General features: G+C 46.0%; 2 protein-coding genes across 3 annotated transcripts in view; one reads left to right on the forward strand and one right to left on the reverse strand.

The window, feature by feature from the left end:
- The first annotated feature begins 742 nt into the window (after positions 1–742).
- Nfyb (nuclear transcription factor Y subunit beta) lies at positions 743–16,812 on the forward strand. Of its 2 annotated transcripts, none has more exons than XM_051172939.1 (8): positions 743–899; positions 3,256–3,340; positions 8,799–8,892; positions 10,655–10,785; positions 13,179–13,376; positions 14,618–14,699; positions 15,195–15,274; positions 15,909–16,812. In XM_051172939.1, exons 2-8 carry the CDS (start codon positions 3,335–3,337, stop codon positions 15,939–15,941), a joined length of 624 nt encoding a protein of 207 aa, XP_051028896.1. In that variant the 5' UTR covers positions 743–899; positions 3,256–3,334; the 3' UTR covers positions 15,942–16,812. The 2 variants fall into 2 exon arrangements, with proteins under 2 accessions (XP_051028896.1, XP_051028897.1); XM_051172940.1 differs by lacking the exon at positions 743–899 and adding an exon at positions 1,277–1,440.
- A 3,893-nt stretch (positions 16,813–20,705) lies between these two features.
- The window catches only part of Hcfc2 (host cell factor C2), a 36,935-nt gene continuing 35,374 nt past the window's right edge, over positions 20,706–22,266 (reverse strand). The window contains exon 15 of the mRNA XM_051172776.1: positions 20,706–21,126. Within this exon, the coding sequence (XP_051028733.1) occupies positions 20,969–21,126 (158 nt within the window). The 3' untranslated portion in view covers positions 20,706–20,968. The remainder of the gene's footprint in view (positions 21,127–22,266) is intronic.

Here is a 22,266-nt window from a genome sequence, read left to right on the forward strand (position 1 = left end):
GCCAGGAAGTGTTGGCAAAAGTCAGGGAAACAGATTTCCAGCTCCGAATGCATGCATCCTGCAGTACTTTGCAGCGCCTGGCCATGCAGGGCGTTTGGATCTCCACCATGAGGGAGGATGGCAGCCAAGGGACATTCGATCCAGATTTCAGTGAAGCTGACAGGGCAGGCCTTGGCAGCACAGAGGCCTTGAGTTTTTGCAGCCCGGTTGGAGGAAAAAAACACATCAGGTAGCAAGCAAGCCAACTTGATAGGTCGGGCCTCGCAAAAGAAAGCGGCACCTTTGGACCAGAGCACACGGTGGTGGTCTGCTGGACTAGCGGACCTGTGCTAAAATGAAACCTGAAAAACCCACAGCCACGTTCCGTGACTGAGCGGGAACGCTGCGTGCCTGAGGTCGCTTAGAGGAACGTTAGGAAAACACGAGGTGCCCAAGGCATTAGGGAAGGCAGCTGGGGTGTCGATCCCCCTCCAGGCTGATGCCAAGCGGGCGAGAGGCTGGCAGGAGACGTGGGGAAGGAGCTGGAAGGAGGAGGCAGGAGCAAGCCCGCTCGGTCCGGATCCGGGGATGAGAATGCCGCGGCAGACAGCGGCCACTCCGGAGCCCTGCAGCCAGGAGGCTGCTCGCTGAGCCCGCCCGCGCGCTTTTCCCGAGCTCCGCTAGCTCTCGGGCTCCGGGGCGTGGCACGGTCTGGGCGGAGTGGGCGTGTCCGGGGCGTGGCCTCGGGCGCGGACGTCGCGGAGGGAGGGAGTCACGCAGAGGGAAGCGGCCCGCGGCGGAGGGAGGGGAGGCCGAGTCCTGGAAGTGGAGCTCCGCGCTGGGACTGGTTCCTTCGCAGCCATTTTCTGTCCAACCAAACAGCCGATTGGAGACGGGAGCCAACCAGGGCTGCATTGGAGGTTTGTGTCTCGCTTCGGCCAATGATCGCTCCTAAACCGACTCCACTTTAGCTCGAATGAAATGTCCGTCTCCTCCCGGCGCCGTCCCCGCCGCCAACGCCGCGGCGGTCGGGGGCCACTCGCCGTCCGCAGCCTCCGGGCGAGGCCGCTGTGCTTTGGGCCCGGGCCGGGCGCGGGGACGGACGGCGGGCGCTTTTGTGCGCGGGGCCGCGAGGCGGGCCGTGCCGTGCCGTGCTGGGGCGGCTGCGGGGCTCTCGCGGAGGCAAGCCCCGGGCCGGCTCCATTTTGTTCGGGGAGCCGGGCGGGGAACGCGGTCCGGCGTGCGCGGCGCCCCGGAGAGGCCGCTTTGTCTCCCGCATCCCGGCGGCGGCGGGCGTTGGGCGCGGGCGGCGGGGGATGCGCTCGGCGGGGCCGCCCGGGCACCTGGGAGCAGAGGCGGCGGGTCCCCGCGAGGAACGAGCGGCCTGGCGGCCCCGGGTCCGCTCCGCGCCTACAACATGCAGCCATCTGGCGGCTGGCGCGCCCCGGACTTGCCCCGAAGGTGGGAATGGAGTCTTGGAGGTTGCACGGAGGTTTCGGTCACCCGTGCTTGGTGTATGTGTAGGGGAGGGGGCTGGAGGGGGGGGAGAGAAGCGGGAGGGTCTGCCGAGAACAAAGAATTAACCGAGCACTCACAGATCGTCCTCATGTCTGAAGTGCTACCGCAGGACTGCTTGATTTAGGCAAGGTTAGGTAGCAGGCGACCTTAAAAAAATAAAAAGGTATCCCGCTAATCCTCACAGACCCCAGTTTTGTGGATCTTGCCACAAATCACCGGGGTGGCTTCAGCTCTCTGGAAACTAATCGGCAACAGAAAGTGATGGCTCAACTGGTCAGTAGTAGTGGCATTAATAAATAGGAGCTTTATTTATGAAATAGTGAGAGCTTAACCAGAATTCCTTTCAAAGGCAAATTTTTCCTCTTTTGCACTGCTCCTGGAGGTTAATTTAAGGATTCTGTGGATGCAAAGCTGTGGTTGTGGATGCCAAAGAATGGAGGTTGGAGGAAGGGAACAGTGCTTTTCTTGGATACAAATTTGCATTTCTTCAAACGCTAAACAGATGTATGCATTCCCTTGAGCTATTACAGAGATTATAACCTGCCCTTGGGAAAATGCTTTCCATATGAAGTGATAGAGTTATTGTATTTTTAATAGACTAAAGCTAAATATATACTTAGTCAAAGGTTTTCGTTGGTAAGGCTGTCACCCTATATCCATTCTAAGCAAGATACATACAAATAACCCAACTCCTGTGTTTAAGTGTTACAACACACTTTTTAAAGCTACAAGAGCAGTTTTGGATCCTGAAAAGGGACATGTGGAAAGATAATACAAATTACTTTTAAGGCTATAACAATTATTACAAAGTCTTTGCTTGTCGTCTGGGCCTTTTAATGTCATTTTAAAAATTCAACTCAATAGCCACAATATCCCCGCCCTGCTATGTACACTTCATGCTTCAATGCAAACCTGTAATCCTTTCTTTAAAATTAACAGTGAAAGGATTTTTGTCTTGCCCCCCCCACTCCACCCCCCTTTAATTGTTTGCTTTGAAAAAAAAAAAGGGGGAAACAGCAAATAGGAAGGTGACAGTATTGCCATTGCTTCTGATTTACTCGGCTCTTTATGCCTCACAGTGAAAGCCAAGCGCTATCCTTTTTTTTTTTTTTGGTTTTTCCAGACAGGGTTTCTCTGTGTACTCTTGGCTGTCCTGGACTCGTTGTAGACCAGGCTGGCCTCAATCTCAGTGATCCATCTGCCTCTGCCCCTCACCCTTCAAGTGCCAAGTGCTATCTTGATGGAGTTTTAGTTCACAATAATGGCGCTTACACACTATAAATAAGGGCCCGTGGATGTTTTTGTTTGTTTTGGTGTGCCCTATGGGCAGTGTGTGCCTTTTTTCCAAGCACAACATAAGATAATTTAAAATGCATTATATTCTGACATAATTTTTTCTTCCTTTTCACTTTAAAAATTTATACATCTCTGGAACATTTAAGGAAGCCATCCTCAAATTTTCAATTTAATAAGTAGGGTGTTTCTGTCCTTGATGTTAATATTTTATGAAATTTAGATGTAAGAGTTTTCAGTCTCTTGTGTAATATATAGTTTGGTCCCTTATTTGGAGTGCTGGGATCAATATTATTAAAACAATTTCAGGGTTATGTTAGAAAGCCATTCCCCCTACTTCCCTGTAGAATTACTTTTTACCCTCCACTGATTAAGTGTAGGAGGTAAGGTGACCCGTGTCTTCTTTAATTTTAAGAACGCCTGTAGACTCCACATTTTTACTATTAATAGATGTTTGTCTTTTAGGTTAAAATTGGACAAGGATCCAACACCTTTTTGACGGGTGTTTGTGAGCACCACTGATCCACAATTCTGACAGTATTTCATGACAGTAAGTATGTTTTAATCATGTTGGTTAATTCCGTGTGAAACTAAAGAATGGCTAAAGAGTGGGTGTGTGGTGACTTCCCTGGCTAGACAGGCAGTACCTGTGCTCAGTCCCCTTGCTTCTTGTCAGCCCCTGGCACATGCTTACAAATCGCTGGGGGCCCCTCACCGCCTGGCTGTGGTCTGGCTGCCCAGCTGGTAGGGTATTAATGAAAGTGAACGTGTCAATGGAAAAGCTGAATCTCCCTGTGCCAGTTGCTATGAAGAGGGGTGTGGTTGATCTGGGGATGTCCAGAGGAATCTTCCTCTCCTGGCCCGAACCCACCTAAGGCATGGTGGGATTTGGCTAGGTAAAGGGCATCACCCTGAGTAAGAAAGAGCCCCAGGTTTGGAGATTGGAGAAAGGTGCTTTTTCCAGATGGGGATTTCACAGGATAATGCTGTGACAGACTGGCTCTGCTACAGTATCTGTGACCCCAGGCAGGGCACAGTTCCTATGAGTCATGGTTGCTTCATGCCTGCATTTGGTGGTCCTCCAGGCCTGTTCTAGTGCTGAGGGTTTTGCTAGGTTCCGAAGGGAACCTTCTTACGAAGCTATGGAGAGGGTTAGATTTGATGGAGGAGATCTTGTGGAAGTTATTTTTGGTGAGTTCGTCTTGACAGGAGGCTGGGCTGGGTGGTGATCCAGGCAAACAGTGACTGTAAACTTAGTGTTTATGAGAGTAGAGGTGACATTAATGAGCTCACTAGTAGAGGAAGAAAGAAAACAAGTGTGGGGTGAAACTAACAATCAGGGGATAGAGTAGTCTGGGGAGAAGGAAAGTGGGGTGAGCGGTGTCAGCACTGCAGTGGTCTGTCAAGTTGGCAAGACCTGGTAGCTTTTCAGAATGGTTTCATTGGCACGCTAGAGTTGAAAAGCATGTGTTAGGGAGCTCAAATGGCAGTGAGAAAGTGTGTGAGGACCGTGTGCTGCAGTGAGAGTGAGGGCTAGACAAGGGGGTGGGGAGGAGTGCGTGTTTTCACAAGCCACGAGAGCACGCTGCCGGTGTAGTGAGATGGCATGAGTTTAGACAGGGCTGAAAATACAGAAGAGGCGAAGAACCCTAATACTATTTCTTACTCTCCAAAAAAGATAAGGAGCAGGTAAGAGGTTAGGTAACGTATGAGGGAAAAGGAATTTGTGCCTGGAAAGACCCAGAACTCAGAACAGTAGTTGGAGGAGGCTGATGCAGCAGCGCGTCTCTGCTGGGCATCTGCACAGCGGAGGAGGAGGAAAGTGACCCATGACAGATGCTTCTAGGAACCAAGTGCCAGAACACACTTGTGACCACTTTATAAATGTCATTGTGGTTTCTAAGCAGCTTAAAGGCTTTCACTATGCGGAGATGACATTGGGGATATGCATGCTGTGGCCTGATGTGGGGTCAGAGGTAACTTGTGGGTCAAGGAATCAAACTCAGGATGTCAGGCTTGGGGGCAAGCAAGTTTACCTGCTGAGCCGTCTCACTGGCCTATAACTGTTTCTTTTCTTTCCAAGACAGGGCTTCTCTGTGTAGCCTTGGCTGGCCTGGACTTGCTTTGTAGACCAGTCTCCATAGCTTTTTCTTTTGTTTTGTTTGTTTGTTTGGCTTGGTTTTTTGAGACAGGGTTTCTCTGTGTAGCCTTGGCTGTTAGACTCACTTTGTAGGCTGGCCTCCTGAGTGCTGGGATTAAAGGTGTGTGCCACCACGCCCAGCTCTCTAGCTGTTTCTTAAACTGCTGCATGAGGCTATCATCTCCTGCGGGACTTAGAAATGCTCAGTAAATAAACACTAAAGACACTGTTTGCCTGTGCATTTACTGTATTAGCATAATGTAAACACTGCTGCTTTGAAAGTCAGACTAAACATGCATTGTCACTTCGAATTTAAAGAACATCATCACCACCTCAGCTAGATAGCATAGGCACCAAACTAATGTAATGAGGTGACTTCTGCACCTCAGTTCCTTAGGCCTAGGATGTGCCTCAGCTGTACCCACCATTGCAAATCCGCGGTGATGTCCAGGGCTCCAGCCCTGGACACGTGCTGGGGATCTCCTTACCTCACTTCCTGCCATAGCCGCAGCGCTACACATCCTCCTGTCTTCTGGCTCTAGTGTTGCTCCCTCCACTGGACGGTACTCTATTTGTCCTTAAAACCCCTTTGGTGGCTCCTGTCCACAAGATAACTGCTTAGCGTGTCCCCTAGTACTGTGTTTCTCTATTTCTTCCATCTTAAACATCATTGTGGCCCCCCCAACCCCCTTTTCTATTCTTTCTGTCTCAGTTTAAATGTCATATCCTTTGTTTGGTTTGGTTTTTCGAGACAGGATTTCTCTGTGTAGCCTTGGCTGTCCTGGACTTGCTTTGTAGACCAGGCTGGTCTTGAACTCACAATAATCCACCTGCCTCTGCCTCCCGAGTTCTGGGACTAAAGGCGCGCGCCACCACGCCTGGCTTAAATGCCATCTCCTAATGGAGCTTTTCCTGGCCCCCTCAGACTAGTCCAGTGAAGCCTCTTTGAAATAAGGTCACCAGCAAAACCTCTTCGTTTTTCTTAGCACTCGGCAGCATTAGCAATTGGTCGATTGTTATTTACATAAACATATAACAATAAATGGTAAATATATGTGTTATATAATATGCATACATACACAGGGATACTAAATACATAACAGCATGGTGTATCCCAGGTATGCCATGCGCATTGTTTGCAGATATGTTTCCTGGTCCATGAGAGGCCCTGTGAGCAGCTCTCCACTCATCCACCTTGCTCAAGGTCACATGGCCAGAAGGTAGCAGGAACTCAAACCAGGCTGTTCCAGAGCCAGTGTCCTGGAGAGCCCATACTGCCCTGTACCCCTCACCCTGTCGCCTAGATTGTGCAATGTTTGTTTTCTGCAGGATGAGGACAGAGCCCTTATCTGTGTAACTTAACTGTTATATGACCACACAACTCATGGACCCATAAACGCTGAGTCCTCAGTCTGTGAAATACTTGTTGGTTGACTTTCATCTACCTTCTCTTTCACAAAAATTGCACAGAAAAACAAACTCTTAGACGACATAACAAGTTCTCCCCTCTGTTACATACAGCAGAGTAGGTAGCACATAGTAAGACCCAGACATCCCACTGTTGTGTTAAGGAATGCTGCTGCTGCTGGCGCTGCTGGCGGCTTCACGCAAGTGAACGGGAAAAAGCTTTAGAGATTACAGCACAAGATAAATCCAGAAATTCCAGCAGGGAAGGAAACATTGCGATTAAAGTCTGGGATGGGCTTTTATGGCAGAAAGAAGTGAGGACCAGAAGGCACGAAGTGACAGAGGCTAAAACTTGCAGACCCAAAGGCAGGCGTGACAGTTCAGTAGAGGACACGGGGCTTCAGAAGAGGCTGCGGCAAGCCAGGGCCTGCAGTAACTGCGTGCCAAGCCCTGTCTTCACAGCTCTGTCCTGAATTCTGACAGCTGTGAAATAGTATAATCTGCCTACTTAGAGGGCTAGTGCAGGCAGTGCACACGGTAGTTAGTGTACAGCACAGAGACAGGAGTCAGGCCCTCTGCTTTAGTGTCTTCAGTTGTGTCTATGTATCAGCTCATCTCGAGACCCACCTAGCTCCTTCAACACTCTCTTGCTTGGGGAACTTGAAGCCAAGTATCCTGTGAACACTGACCTAGCCAAGGATTTCTGCTGCCAGACCTCACCTGTCAGGACTTGCTTTCAGACTCAGGCGTGGTAGCGCACACCTTTGATCCCAGCACTTGTGAGGCAGAGGCAGGTGGATCTCTGTGAGTTCGAGGCCAGCCTGGTCTACACAGTGACTCCAGGACAGCCAGGGCTACACAGAGAAACCCTGTCTCGAGAAAAGTGGCCCCCCCCCCCAACAAAAGAGAGAGACTTGTTTTTAATTTGGGGTTCTGAGACAGACCTTTTGGTCCTATTTCCTCTACAACAATGACCCCTCAGCTAGTCTAGTATCTCTGCATGGCCAGTAGGTCCGTTTCCGTATCTATGAGAGGTGTTTGTGGCCAAAGAGTAGCGCTGTCTGTGGAGTGATGCTGGGCATTCATGGGTATCAATGCATGATGGGAAGGCAGTGTTGTGCCCTGTGTATGGAAATGAGTGACTAGGACCCCTACATACATCTCCACAGACTGTTAAGGGCTCCTTCAGACAGCTAGAAATTACACAAATGGATCTCTGTCTACAGCTGAATTAGATCAAAGCCAACAGATGCATAGAAGATGTGCCATTGTGAAACCTTGGAAACTAGCCTGGTAGGTTGGTATTAGAGAAAGCCGCAGCAAGGGAGAATGCAGTGTGAGGAGCCAGGTGCTGCAGTGAGTGCAGCTCCTGGGCCAGTGAGTGCGCCCGCTGCCCTGGCCCTGTAGAGCCCAGTACTTGAGAGGCAGAGGCAGGCAGATCACTGTGAGTTCAACGCCAGCCTGGTCTACAAAGTGAGTTCAGGACAGCCAAAATAACACAGAAACTTTTGTCAAAAAACAAAACAACAACAAAAAGTAGGGTCTGAGGAGATAGTGTGTTGCCTCTGTACTTGCCGCTTAAGGTCCTAGGTTCAGTCTCCAGAACCCTCAAGAAAAAGCCAGCTGTGACGATAGCATGACCCAGGTGGGTGGCAAGTGAAGTGGAAAATAGGCAGATCCTGGGGTTCAGGGGCCAGACAGCCAAGCCAAGTTGGCTAGTTCCAGGTCAGCGAGAGTCTGTCATAAAACAAGGTGTATGGCCTCTGAGGAGTGACAGCTGAAGTTGACCACTAATAAAAACAGACCCTGTAGGCCCATCCTTGTCTGGGATTGTACTTTTCTTGTCTCTATATTCAGGTCTCTTAGATATTTCCTTTTCTTTCTTTAAAGAACTAAAAAGTCTGATGTAAAGTCTGGCGTGGTGGTGTGTGCCTGTAATCCCAGTTTGTAGAAGGCCAAGGCAGGACTGCAAGCTCAGTCTGGGCTCTGTAACAAGACCCTGCGGGGGGGGGGGGGGCACAGGGGGGAGGTGACTCTGCTTTTAGGTGGCATAGAGGCAGCAAAGGGAGATGTGCTGCAGGAACAAAGGGGACTTTAGGTCCCACGGGACAGCTGGGAGGGGGCTGGGTAGCCCTCCTGGGGGCTGCTTTGCTTACTTTGATTTGCAATCTAAGGAAAAGGCGTGTGGTGAGTTAGGGTCAATTAACTATATTTGAGGATTATGTAGTTGAAAATCAGAAGGCCTGGACTGTGATCCATTTTGTTGTTTTGTTTGTCTCTTATATTTATTACATATAAGAGATGGAATATGGAATAGTTAGCAAATTATTGAAAACTTTCCAAGTCAAGAAATAGAGTTTCTTTCAGTTCATTAAATTAAGAAACAGAATTGGTCCACTAGTGAGAGTCTCAGTGCTGAGTCTTGTTCCCTGAAGAGCACTAAAAGACTTTGTTTCCTTAGATGGATGGCGACAGTTCTACAACAGATGCTTCTCAACTAGGGATTTCTGCAGACTACATTGGAGGAAGCCACTATGTTATCCAGCCCCACGATGGTAAGGTCCACGGCTAGAGCCAGAGTACACTAGGTCACCAGTGTCTGCACAACAGTGTGAGTGATGCCACACTTATAATCCCAGCTCCATATATGGCAGGCCAAGGCAGGAGGGCTACAAGTTCAGGACTAGCTTAATGAACTTTGTGAGACCCCCGTCTCACACTTGAAAATTTAAGACCAGGCAGATCTCTGTGTGAGTTCGAGGCCAGCCTGGTCTACATTGCTAGTTTCAGGCCAGGCAGGGCTACACAGAGAAACCCTGTCTCAAAAGAGAAGTGGAGAAGAAAGGGCGAGGAAAGTAGAAACAGACATCACAGCTGGGGATAGAGCTCAGTGCTTTAGACTAAGGGCAAGGCCCTGGCTCTAGTCTGAATACTCCAAAAGCAAACACAGCAGAGGTGAACCGCACTGTTTTTTTCTTAGAAATAGTCTTCAGAAGCGTGGTGTGTCCTAGAAAGAGTTCTATTAGTGCTTTAAAAACATTTCAAAACTTATCACTGGCTCCCTGTAAACAATAAATAACCAAAAAATAATTTGCTTTTGTGCCACTTTATTTTAATAATGATGATGATGATGCTATTATTGTTGTTATTGTTATTATTATTTTAAATTTTTTGTTTTTTGAGACAGGGTTTCCCTGTGTAGCCTTGGCTATCCTGGGCTCATTTTGTAGGCCAGGCTAGCCTTGAACTTACAGAGATCTATCTGCCTCTCCTCCCAGAGGCCATTTTAATTTATAAATTTAAACATTAAATGTATTTTTAGAAACGGTGAAGGGATTCGTGTTCCTATATATTATATTATCATTATCCAATTGGGTCAGTAATATTCAGGTCTAATTTTTCTCATCTATAGAATTTAATTTGATCTATATGAACAAGTTTATGTAAATGCTAGGAGCTTTATGCTTTATAAACTTTACATATATAGGGTTACATAAACTGGGCTTTGGATAAACATAAACCCTAAGCGGCAGTATTTAAGGAGCATAGGTTACAGATTGAATTTATAGCTGAGGTAGGTGGTGCGTGGGCACTGGTTTTGCCATAGCCGGGATTGAGTCCAAGACCTCACGCAGGGAAGTGAAGCGCTCCACACCAAGTTACGTCCCCCAGTGCTGGGCTTCCCCCATCTGCTCATAGAACCAAGTCCCGGGAGCACAGTCGATACCTGGCATCAAGAAAAAAGTCCTGGTAGAGGCAGTGAGAAGCAAGAAGAATTAGGAAACCTTTCAGAGAGACAGCAGAGGCCTAGCCAAGGCATGAAGGGGGCGTCTTGCAAGGCGCCACAGGGTTATAGATGAATGGAACTCTCTGAAGAATGGGTGGTGGCGTTTTACAGGACAGTGAAGACAAAAGAATGCTAGGTAACGGGTTTGAGATCTTTGGGTCAACTCTAGCCCTGAGGAAACTGGAAAACACAGTTATATCTTAGGCGTATCGGGTGATGGGCCACATGGCTCACTGGAACATCGCAGATAGTCTTTTTCAAGGTTGAAGTAAAAATTATGAAAAGTTGAAAAACTATTATTTTTACTTATGTGTATGTGCCTGGGTGAGCTTATGTGCACCATGTGTGTGCAGTTGCCTGTGGAGGCAGAGGGCATGAGATCTCTTGGAACTGGAGTTACAGGCGGTTGTGAGCTGCCTGATGTGGGTGCTGGGAACCGAACCCGGGTCCTCTGCAAGAGCAGTAAGTGCTCTTAACCGCTGAGCCATCTCTCCAGCCCCTAAACCTAATTCTTAAAAAACTTTCTTTAGATACTGAGGACAGCATGAATGATCATGAAGATACAAATGGTTCAAAAGAAAGTTTCAGAGAACAAGATATTTATCTTCCAATTGCAAATGTGGCTAGGATAATGAAAAATGCCATACCTCAAACAGGAAAGGTAACGTAGAGGAGATTTATCTGGCTTTTCTTTTGCAGGGGGAGGGGGAGGGAATGGAAACTGTAAGGCTCATGCATACATAGTTCAATCAGGAGCCAGCTATTGACTTCAGTCTCCAGCTTTTCAGCACATCAAATATTTGTTTCTGACTACTTGGCTACTGACCAGTGTTGTGTCTTCAGTCCTTTTCGCCTCCTCTACATCTAGAATGTCAGACACTAGGTGGCACTGGACTGACAAGTGTGACAAGAATTTTTTACAACACCTTTGGAAACAGCCATATTCATTTTTATACAGATGGAAGCGATGTGCACTTCAACTGACAAACAGTAGATTTGCCTTCAGAGTATGCCTTTCACAAAACATTCTTCAGCCAGGTGTGGTGGCACTTGGTTTTAATTCCAGCATTTGGGGAGCTGAGGCAGACAGAGGGCCAAGAGTTCGAGTGCTGCGTAAGTTCCATCCAGCCTTGGCCACATAGTGACACGTTGTGTCATAAGACAGACAGACCTCATCACTTAGCTGAGGTGGTCTGAGGTCATTTTTATACATACATACATACATACATACATACATATATATATATATATATAAATGTTTGCCATCACTTTTATGAATGTTCTTTTGAAATAAAGCTTAACAATAACTACATTGTTGTATGGTGCTCACACTTAAGTTCTGATGAAAGAGACTGCCTCCATATGTTTAGGGCAGAGTAAATGTTTGAGACTTGCTCATGCCTGCCCTGTCTTTTACCAGAACCGCAGCCATCTGTGGCCACTGAGCAGCTGAAATGTGTCTGGTCTAAAGAGACATGCTATAACTCAACCCACCAGATATTAGAGGCATGGTGCAAGGAGGACAGTAGGAATGCCTTGTGTTAACGGGGCTGCACGGTTCAGCTACATACACACATATGCATGCATGCTGGATAGACACGCATGGGGTGAACTAATTCAGCATGACTCCTAGGGAACACAGCATTGCACACTTGGTCTGCACTTCTTTGTTTTTGTTCAGCGTGCGCTCATTACTTTCTTCACCATAGAAAATGGCTATGGACACACAGCACAGGCTGTGGGACACCTGTGGCATTTAGTTCTTTCCCTTCCATCATTTGGGCCCTGAGATCAAACTCAGGTGGCCAGATTTGACAGCAAGTACTTTTGCCTACTGAACCATCTTGCCAGGGCCCAATGACATTAATTTTTCAGGAAGGAATTTGAGCATCACTGCCATTTAAGTGGCTCTAGAAATGTTTGATTGATCTATTTGGTTTTCATTATTAGATTCCAGAACTTAACTTTTTATGTATGTACATATGTATATATTGTATCTGCACGTATTGAGACAGAGTCTTATCACATAGCTCTGGCTGCCCTGGAACTTGCTGTGTAGCCCAGGGTGCCCTCTGCCTGCTGCTGCCTCCCAAGGACTAAAGAAAGGCATTCACTGCCACGCCCAGCAGATCCCAGAACTTGAAGAGAAGATCTGATCATGTGCTGCTTTTGGCGATACTCAGTACCTATGCTCAACATTGTCTAACCTCAATAGTAAAAAGCCAAAATTTTAGTATTTTACTCCTTTCCAAGTCTTCTGTAAATTCAGGGTTTTTTTGGGGTGGGGGTGAGGGTTGAACATTGTTTTTTAATCATTTCTTTTATGTGTATGAGTGTTTTGTCTGCATGTATGTCTGTGCACCATGTGCATGCCTGGTGCCTGAGGTGACCAGAAGAGGGAGTCAGATCCCCTGCAGCTGTGAGCGCCATGTGGATGCTGGGAGTTGAACCCAGGACCTCTGGAAGAGCAGCCAGTGCTCTTAACCTCTGAGCCATCTCTCCAGTCCATTTTTATTTGTTTATTTATTTTAGGGAGGGACTGCTTTTTTATTTTCTACATCTTTATTCATGGAAATGCTGAGAAAGGTGCTTCCTGCCTCTGAAGCATCGTGTGCTCAGCGATGCCTTTCCTGGGCACGTAGCTTATCTGTATGGACGGTAGGGCCACTCAGTTCCGTTTGCTGTGACGAGTTGGATTAGTTTCTCTCCCTTTTATGTACATGCTTGTTCAGTTTATTCTGACTCTTGAGTTGGCTGTCACAACATACCTGACTACCTCAGGGGCTAGCGTTCAGCCAGCAGCAGCAGTAGGGATGTGACTCTGTTGGTAGAGTGCTTGCCTGGCACGCACAAAGCCCTGGGCTTTTAAAGCCGCGTCTGCAGTCCCAGCCCCTGAGGTGGACAGGAAGAGCTAATGTTCACAGAGTGCCCGGCCTGTTGAGAGGGTCCTGTCAGTAAATGGGATGTGCTCTGGGTAGCTTTTGTTTCACAGCTGCTAATAAGGTAACACTTGTATTTCCTACAAATTTACTTAGGGTTTTCCCCCCCCTTCAGATTGCAAAAGATGCCAAAGAATGTGTTCAGGAGTGTGTGAGCGAGTTCATAAGCTTCATAACGTCTGAGGCAAGTGAACGGTGTCACCAGGAGAAGCGGAAGACCATCAACGGGGAGGACATTCTGTTCGCCATGTCCACACTGGGCTTCGACAGCTACGTGGAGCCGCTGAAGCTCTACCTTCAGAAGTTCAGAGAGGTGGGCCGCGCGCCTCGCAGCAGATAACATTTCCATAGTATATAATGTGTCAAACTATAGTATTTACACTCCAGGCCTTTTATTGTTTCCTTAGTTTATTACAAACGTCACCAGGTGGGTAGTGATGAAAAGGATTCTGGGTTTGGGGTGCCCAAGTCCTGGACTCTTAGGGAGGGCAGAAGGTCTAAGTAGTTCAGACTTTGGTGTCTCATCTGTAAACAGAGGCTTACAGCACTTTTTCCTTTTTTTTTTTTCCTTTTTCGAGTCAGGGTCTCTCTGTGTTAGCCTTGGCTGTCCTGGACTTGTGATCTGCCTGCCTCTGCTTCCCGAGTGCTGGGATTAAAGGGGTGAGTCACCACGCCCAGTGTGATTTACAGCACCTTCATTGCAATTATTGAAAAGACTATGTAAGTGCTGAGCAGCAGTGATGGCACACCTATAATCCCAGCAGTTGGGAGGCAGAGGCAGGTGTATTTCGGAGTTCAAGGTCTGCAGCCAAGCTACCTGGAGAAAGCCTGTCTTGACAAGAAAAAAAGAAAAAAAAAGGAGGAGGAGGAAAGAAAGAAAAGACTACATAAGCTGTTGTGTTAACCTAGGAGATAGCATCAATGTGGAACTTGTCAGGCAGCAGGAGGGTGAATGTGACTACACCTGTGTGGGTGTGGGTGCATGTGCACTCACACGTTCTGCTACACACATCTCACACATCTGCTGTCTGTCACTTGGTGCCTTATATCTTGAGACAGGTATTGAGCCCGAAGCTCACTAACTAGTGAGACTAGCTGCCCAGTGACACCCGAGACCCTTTTGGCTGGCTCCCCAGCACTGTTACAGGTGTGTGCACCACACCCAGCTTTTTACGTGGCTTGCTCAGGTCTTGGTGCTTGCTGTGAAGGCATCCTTAGTGTTAGAGTCTCTGGAGATGGTTGTTTTTTACTATTCAAGTGTGAGAACTGTCAGTCAGTACTCTCCCAAATACTTTCCACAACACTGTCTGCGCTACTCAGAGAGCAGGTGGGACTTTGGGGGTCTGTGGTTCAAACTGACTTTTATTTGGGAATTTTAAACACTAAGCTTGGAGGGTCCCACTGTTTCCCATCTTGGCCAGTAACTTCATGCACGTGTGACAGATCCCAGAAAGGGTTAATAAAATACTCTAATAAAGGTTTCTAACTGAAGCTTCCGATCTGGGACATTACATGATGTGCACACTTGTTTTGGCTTCTTTTTTCATTCCTTAGGCCATGAAAGGAGAGAAGGGCATTGGTGGAGCGGTCTCAGCCACAGACGGGCTAAGCGAGGAGCTCACGGAAGAGGCATTCAGTAAGCACGTCACACAGCTGTTGCTGGGGACTGGGCCACCATGGGACATTGGTGCTGCAGTCTGAGGGCTCAGTTACGACTACAAGTTTATGGCCTTGTGTTTGAGGTTAGTGAGTGACACATGTAGACCAGCTGGGAAGTCACTCACCTTTCACTGCCAGGTATGCGTCGTTTCCATACCTTGTCGCTTGTAAGGAGCGTTTTAAGCCTCAGTGTTAGCACACGCCGCTACGTCCTGCACTGCTTTACCCTGTTGCTAGGTCTGAGCATGACTCAAGCCCTATTGCTAAGTGAGGTGTCGAGTTGTGCAGTGAGTTGGGTGGCACAAGAGGAAAAAGCCAGACTTTTAAAAAGGAAAATACAAAGTTTTATGGTGTTACATGGGACTGTATTCTGTATATTGTGGGAGAACTGTATTGGAACATTAATGACATTAAACTAAGGTTGAGGCCAAGAAAAGATTCTTTCCCCTAACTTTTCCTTCCCTCCTTTTAGCTAACCAGTTACCAGCTGGCTTAATAACTGCAGATGGTCAACAACAAAATGTTATGGTTTACACAACGTCCTATCAACAGGTATGGTACCACATCTGCAGTTCAAACAGCTTCAAAACAGGGTACAGTCACTGATGCTTTATTTTGTTTATTGGAGACTGGGTTTCTCTATATAATAGTCCTGGTTGTTCTAGAACTCTCTTTGTAGACCAGGCTGGTCTCGAACTACACAGCGATCCGCCCACCTCTACCTCCACCTCCCTAGTGCTGGGATTAAAGGTGTGTACCACCATGCCTGGCTATTCACTAATTTTGTTTTGGTTTTTTCGAGACAGGGTTTCTCTGTGTAGCCATGGCTGTCCTGGACTCACTTTGTAGACCAGGCTGGCCTCGAACTCACAGCGACCCACCTCCCTCTGCCTCCCTAGTGCTGGCATTAAAGGCCCACTAATTTTATTTTTAAATCACCCATAATTTCAATGCATTAATGTAATCCCAATTACATTAAGGATGTAATAAAGTTGTTTTGACTATCAAAATTCCTTAATGATTAAAACATTTCACTGGTGTTTGCATCTGTGCAGAAGATAACTGACATAGCTCTGAGCTAGGTGGCCTGGCTAGCCGGGGGTGGGAGCAGCCCTCTACTGTGCCTGTTTAGTGTCTGAAATACACATTAAACTTAAAGATTTTAAGTTACATTTTCCAATTGCAGATTTCCGGTGTCCAGCAGATTCAGTTCTCGTGATCTGAAGACATGGTGCACCTAAGCTTGTGGAGGGTGAGAGTCTGAGCAAGTCTGGAGCAGGCGTGGAGGAAGTGAGGGGAGCTGCCTCTTTGTACAATAAGTAGCTGTCATGTAGCTTCCTGATGCTTGACTAATTGAGGTGTTAATTCTGACTTGAGGATCTTTTTCATGAATGATTTTAAAGAAAAGAATTGGATTTTAAAGGTATTAAAATATTTTTGTTTTGTACGAGAGTTTGTTGCTCTGTATGACGCCTGTATGCATTGTATATTGCAATTTATTACTGTCAGAGATTTGTAGACAGTTTCTTATTTTCATATTGAATCATGTTATTTTGTAATTCAAGTAAGCAGCTGGGTTAATTCATAATGTTTGCCCTTTTAATAAAATAGAAGGGTAGAGTTCATTTTGAATGAGAGTTGCCTTTATTATAACTTTGAGTTTGTCTTGGCTATATACTGTCTTGCATGGTAACTTAGCTAGATATTTAGCACTTACTTTATTTATTGAAATTAATTTTTTTGGTAAAACCTTCATAGCTTAAGCAACCGTCATTTTTTTAAAAATGTAATTGAATAATTAAGTTGGATGCAGAACCAAGTATTGTCTGGCCTATTAAACTTGGTGTCCATCACTGTCCTTGCCTGTTCAGGTAGCTTTAGTTACTATCATGCGTGTTAGAACTGACTTCCATTTGATGTAGTCCTAGCATCCCTGAGATGGTCCCTTTCTTCAAGTGTTACAGTGTCCTTTTTAAGAGGAGGGGTATTTTTTTAAGTCCACTGGTAGGCATATTATCTTCACTGAAAGACCAGATTTCCTGTTAGGCTATGGGAACAGCAGACATGCAGGAAGGAGTGAACAGATGGGAGAGCAGTGAGTGCCGTGACTTGTGTGGCTCACAGGCCTCTGGTTTGCTGTTCTGCTGTCTGCAGTGCACCAGCATTAGATGATGCTTTGTACAGTTCAGTAGTGTGTACTTGGGTTCCTTTTTTAAAGTGAAGATTTCTATTTTCTCATCTAGTCTTTTTCGTAATAATTACTTTGAATTTTTGTGAATTTTGTGAATTTTAGCCCTATCAAAAATGGCTTATTGTACAGTTTGTCCAGAAGGAAATTTGTGGGGCTCCAGTGGACGAAGAGGAGCAGGTTTCCCGGGCACAGGCTCCACAGTCATGGCCACTCTGCCTAAGTCTTGGGGTACATGGCTGGCTATTCTGAGGCCGAACAACTCCTCCCCTACCTCCCTTTTCAGTAATAATAATCTTTCTTGCAGAAAATGCACATAGGAAGGAATGGGAGGGGACGGATAAGCAAAACCAACAATCATCCTGCTGTGTTGAAATAACCAATGTTAATATTTTGATAAATTCGTTTGTCCTTTTACTTCACTAAATATGTATATTTTTATAAAAATGGGCTCGTGTTGTGCACACTGTTTTGTAACTGGCTTTTTCACTTAACAATATATTGTGACCATCTTCCCCAGGCCACACATGGTCTTCTGCATCATTTTTACTGGGTTTTTATTCTGTTGTATGACTGAATCATGATTAATTTATTTAATCGCCTGTTGCAATTTTTGACCTTTTTCATTCATCTCTTCATAGTTATAAAAAGCCCTTCACTGAATCTCGTGTATATCGTAACTTTTCTTGAAATAAATTCTTAGAAGCAGAACTGCTGGGTTACCAGATCCACAAGCGGCGGTCAGGTTCTTGCTCCTTGCGTGTGGGCTCTCCTCCTTGCGCGCGCTGCCTCACCGATGCAGTGTGAGGCCGTGGGCACCAGGCCATGCTCTAGAGCTACTTGAAGGGAAGAGGCAACACAAGAAGTGGCTGCTGGCCACCTTTAAATCTAAAGCATACATCAAAACAGGATCTTGAACGTCACTGCGAGTAATGCTTTAGGGCAAAGGCAAGCCCTACCCCTGGGACTGCCACCTCCACACCCACACAGGGCAGAGAACACACGTTCTGCATATGCCAGGTACACGTCCTTCATGTCTGTCCTGGGTTACATCTGATTACCATCCGTAATAAGCTTGTTAGTCTTATAATTTTGTAAATACTCCCTTTTAAATTAAGAGTGACAAAGAATTTTAGCTATTTAAGTCACAAGCAGCATAGGGACTTAAATTACCCTGGTTCTGGTGTTTGGTACAGGGGCTCGAAAACATGCCTACTGCCTTGGTGAGTTAAAGAAGTCCAGTTACCTTTAACATTCCAATTAAAATACGCATGAGGGTCTACCTCAGACTTCTATAGTGGAGCAGTGAGATAACTCAGTGGGTAAGGGCGCGAGCTGCCAAGCTGAACCTACACAGTGAAAGAAGAGAAAAACCTCCTATAGGATGTCTTCTGACCTCGACACAGGAGCTGCGGGGAACACATGCTTGCTCTCACATGTAATTCATTTGTGAGATGTAAATACACACACATATATGTACTTCTTTTAGAAAAAGTTGAGTAGATAGACTATGCCTTTGGGCCCAGCAGAGGCAGGTGCATCTCTGTGAGTAGGTGGCCAGCCTGGTCTACAAAGCAAGTTCCAGAACAGCCAGGGCTACAGAAGCCCTGTCTCAACAAAAGGCATATATACCCACACGCATGCACACACACACTTCTACAGAGAAATCAAATGTAAGACAGAGGCTTTCATAGGGAAAACTTTGTTTATTGGAAGACATTAAAGAACGCCTCATCAATGGAGAGACATACAATGCTTTTGACTGGAAGACACATGGAAAAGACTGATGTTTTCTCCAAGTTGATTAGCACGTTCAACACAACTACAGAAGACAATGCACAAATTTGGTAGGAAATGTACGTACCATATGCAAAAGGCTGACACCCAGAACATACATAGAAATCATATGTGTCAATGAAAAACAAGTTATCAAACATGGGCAAAAGACACTACTCAGTATTTCACAGAAGATGACTCATATATGGAAAAATTATTCCATCAGTAATTGGGGAAATAAAATTTAAACCCACCATGAAGTACTGTATACTATGCCTCCAGCTGGCAAATACTAGACAGTCAAGAACAAGCGTGGCCAGGGTGTAGTTCCAGGAACCCCAGCCATGCTGCCAGTGGAGCACCTCAGCCCAGCTCAGCTTTACAGTAGCCGCCTCCTGCAAGCTGCGGTGTTCCAGTCTATGGTCTCTGACCCACTCACATCCCTAAAGATTACCGAGGCTTTCCAAGAACTGCAGCACATGCAAGGTACATCTGTTAGTACTACCACATGAGAAACTACATGCCAACTTTTAAAGACACAGACCATACATGTGTATGCTTGAACAGGTATCAGCTGAGCTGCTACACAGCAGGACAATATGAACTTGGGGGAAAGCACAGTGTCTCAGTGAATGGAGTAGTGGACACGGTTGTCCTCAAAGACCCTCTTTAAAAGGTGTGGTTATTGAGCCGTGCTGCAGCACTCGAAAACCACTGACCTAGAACAACTTGCACATACAAGGACCTGGCTACAGTAAGCTGCACATCCCTTAAGCACTTACTGAATATCTGTCCTGTGTCAGTCACTGTTTTCAGCACTGAACACAGCATTTACATTACAGTTGGCCAGAATGTCCACAGCAGCATTGTCTTCAATAGCAAAAATCTGAGAATAAGAACCCAAATCTTGGTAAAAAAAAGAACAAACAGAATTGTATAGTAATGCAATAGACTATTATATAGCAGTGAAGACATGAAAGACTTCCTGTGCATAAACATGGATGTAAATGAAAATATACCAGAAAATATGTCACAGATACATACATCATGATTCCTTTTACATACAGGTTCAAAAACCAGGTCAATCTAGGTATTTTATTAAGAACATACACATGTATGACAGCTACGTATAAAAACATGGGAATAACCACTAAAAACGAATCCAGGACATTTACACTGTGTGGTGTGTAGGAAGGGAGGCGAGAGGGGCACGTGTTCCTGGGCAGTTAAGTGTGTTCTGCTTAAGCAAAAGTTTGATAAAAGTCGTTATCATTTTACCTTTTTTTTTTTTTTTGTATCCATATATAGTTTATGGTTAGCACACAGTATTTCATAGCAAATCTCTTTAAACAAAAGTGATGTATTGTACAATACTCCACCAAGCAAGATGACGACAGTGGCGTGCCCGGGGAGCCTGCCATCGTCTCCAGACAGGGAGTTCTCTAGTGTCAGACTAGACTAACTTCTTCCCTGTGTGGTGGTGCACACCTTTAATCCCAACACTTGGGAGCCAGAGGAAGGTGGATGGCTGAGTTTGAGGCCAGCGTGATCTACATGTAAGTGCCAGGACACCTAGGGCTGCATAGTGAGACCCTGTCTCAACACACAGACACAGACACACACACACAGAGATACCCCAACACACACACACACACACACACACACACACACACACACACACACACACACACACACACACAAAATGACTAAGATCAGGATCTTAAAGTTTGAGATCTCTTTGAGACCTAGTATCTCCCTCCTAACTCCCTCCTAAAGACAAAGCTAAAGAGTTTATTTCCCCAGGTTATCTCTCCTTCAAAAGCACTCCATCTTGATTCTGATTTGAGACTTTGGAGTGGAAAAACAGAAGGGTGGTGAATTTCTTTATTTCCTGTTAAGACATTTAGGCACCATTAACTGCCCAGTATGGAAGATACAAAGACCCAGTCTCAGCTCAACACACACCATCAGAAAGGGGAAGGGACCAATAAGGGGACATCATTTTCTACACCGTGAAGAAAGAAGGCCTAGTGCCGCAGTCAGATCGCCCTGAAGGTGGAGGAGGGCAGGGAAGCTGTGGCCAGACTGGTCAAGTTAATAAAGATGGTGGGAGCGGAAATGTGGATTACAGACAGGAGACAGTATGTGAAGAGACAGGTGTGGCATCACAGACATGAGAAACTGTGTGAAGTCCAAGGGGTGCCCATGTGACAAGATGAGGATGAGGAGAAAGCCCGAGACCTGGGAAGGCAGCAGTATACCTGATCGTTGCTAGAGCCATCTCAACGGAGCAGCAGGGCAGAACCTGCTGCTGTAAACCACATAGTGTGAAGGGGGAGGAAAAAACTCCAAAAAATAAGCAAAAGACTCCAAAAGTTGAGAACAAGTCTAGACTGCTTCTTGGAGCCATCTGTCTGTTTTGCTTGCATGCAGATCACAACTGTAATACAGTAAGGGATAAATGGGCATCAAACCTTAGAGAAAATGACTCCTGACCACAGCCTAACTTCAGCTTCTAAACAGTCCATCTTAGTTAGAGACTACCTGTTGCAGTCAAATGAATGACACACACATCAGCACCCACAGTCTGGCTATGCCACCACTACGCTATTGTATCATTCAAAGCAAATAAGAACACCTGTAACTTTGTAGCAAAAAAGTGCTTTTATTTTACATATCATTGGTACACAGCACACAGAACTGCCTCAAGTCAGGCTTGGGAAACAACAGTTACACTTCGAATGGCCAAAGAGCAAGTTCAAGCCTACTTGCAGTCTCTCCATATGGGAGCAAATGACCACAGGAGTTCCAAACACTAGTTACTCCAGACAGATGAACAAATGGTTTTTATGTCAATGGGCTACCATTTTAAATAAAAGCCCTTTAATTACAGCAGACACTCTCTAAGCAGAGTCTACAAGTCTTTGAAATAATGGGCCAACAGTTTCACTTCTCTATGGACAATTATACATGTAATTGGGTTATGGGGCAAAGGTGCCTCATACATGCAATCAGATTATTTTAATCTTTAAATACAGATTGAGTTTATATATAACTTACTTCTAGTTAAACTGCCAAAATAATTTGCTGAACTAAAATAAGGACAATACGTATTATCTTAGAAAACATAATTCTAAGAACATGCAATATCAACAATGGTTTTACTGCTTGTGTGAACCAAAGTCCAGAACACACAGAAGACCTGTGACACAAAGACTTACATAGCTGAGAGAGGAAAGAAATACATTTTAACTTAAGGTAAATCCTCTTATAAGACATATCTGCCTGGGCTAGGTTGATATTAGAACACTGGCTTGGTTGCCCAGGCCCCAAATTAATCCCCAGCACACAAAAAAAGGAAAGAAGCGATGGAGGAAAAAGAAAACAACGTCTGCATGAGTCAGATCATAGCCTCACAATGTGCGAGTCCTCAGAAGCTACAGGTGCGCATGTCCGCGCGGCAGGCCGTCCCACTCATGGACACAGCTCAAACACCACAGGAACTGCTAACAGCAAAGCCACACATCTGCTAAGGGTGTCTGTCTTTCAGCCACCAGTCGTATAACAGAAATAGAAACAG

This window comes from Acomys russatus, chromosome 31 (assembly GCF_903995435.1).
Source record: "Acomys russatus chromosome 31, mAcoRus1.1, whole genome shotgun sequence".
Lineage (NCBI taxonomy): Eukaryota > Metazoa > Chordata > Mammalia > Rodentia > Muridae > Acomys > Acomys russatus.

Excerpts from the sequence above, each read along its gene's own strand:
- Nfyb (XM_051172939.1), top strand. Across the intron at positions 8,893-10,654 it reads TGTTATCCAGCCCCACGATG|ATACTGAGGACAGCATGAAT; the intron begins GTAAGGTCCACG and ends AACTTTCTTTAG. Across the intron at positions 10,786-13,178 it reads CCATACCTCAAACAGGAAAG|ATTGCAAAAGATGCCAAAGA; the intron begins GTAACGTAGAGG and ends CCCCCCCTTCAG.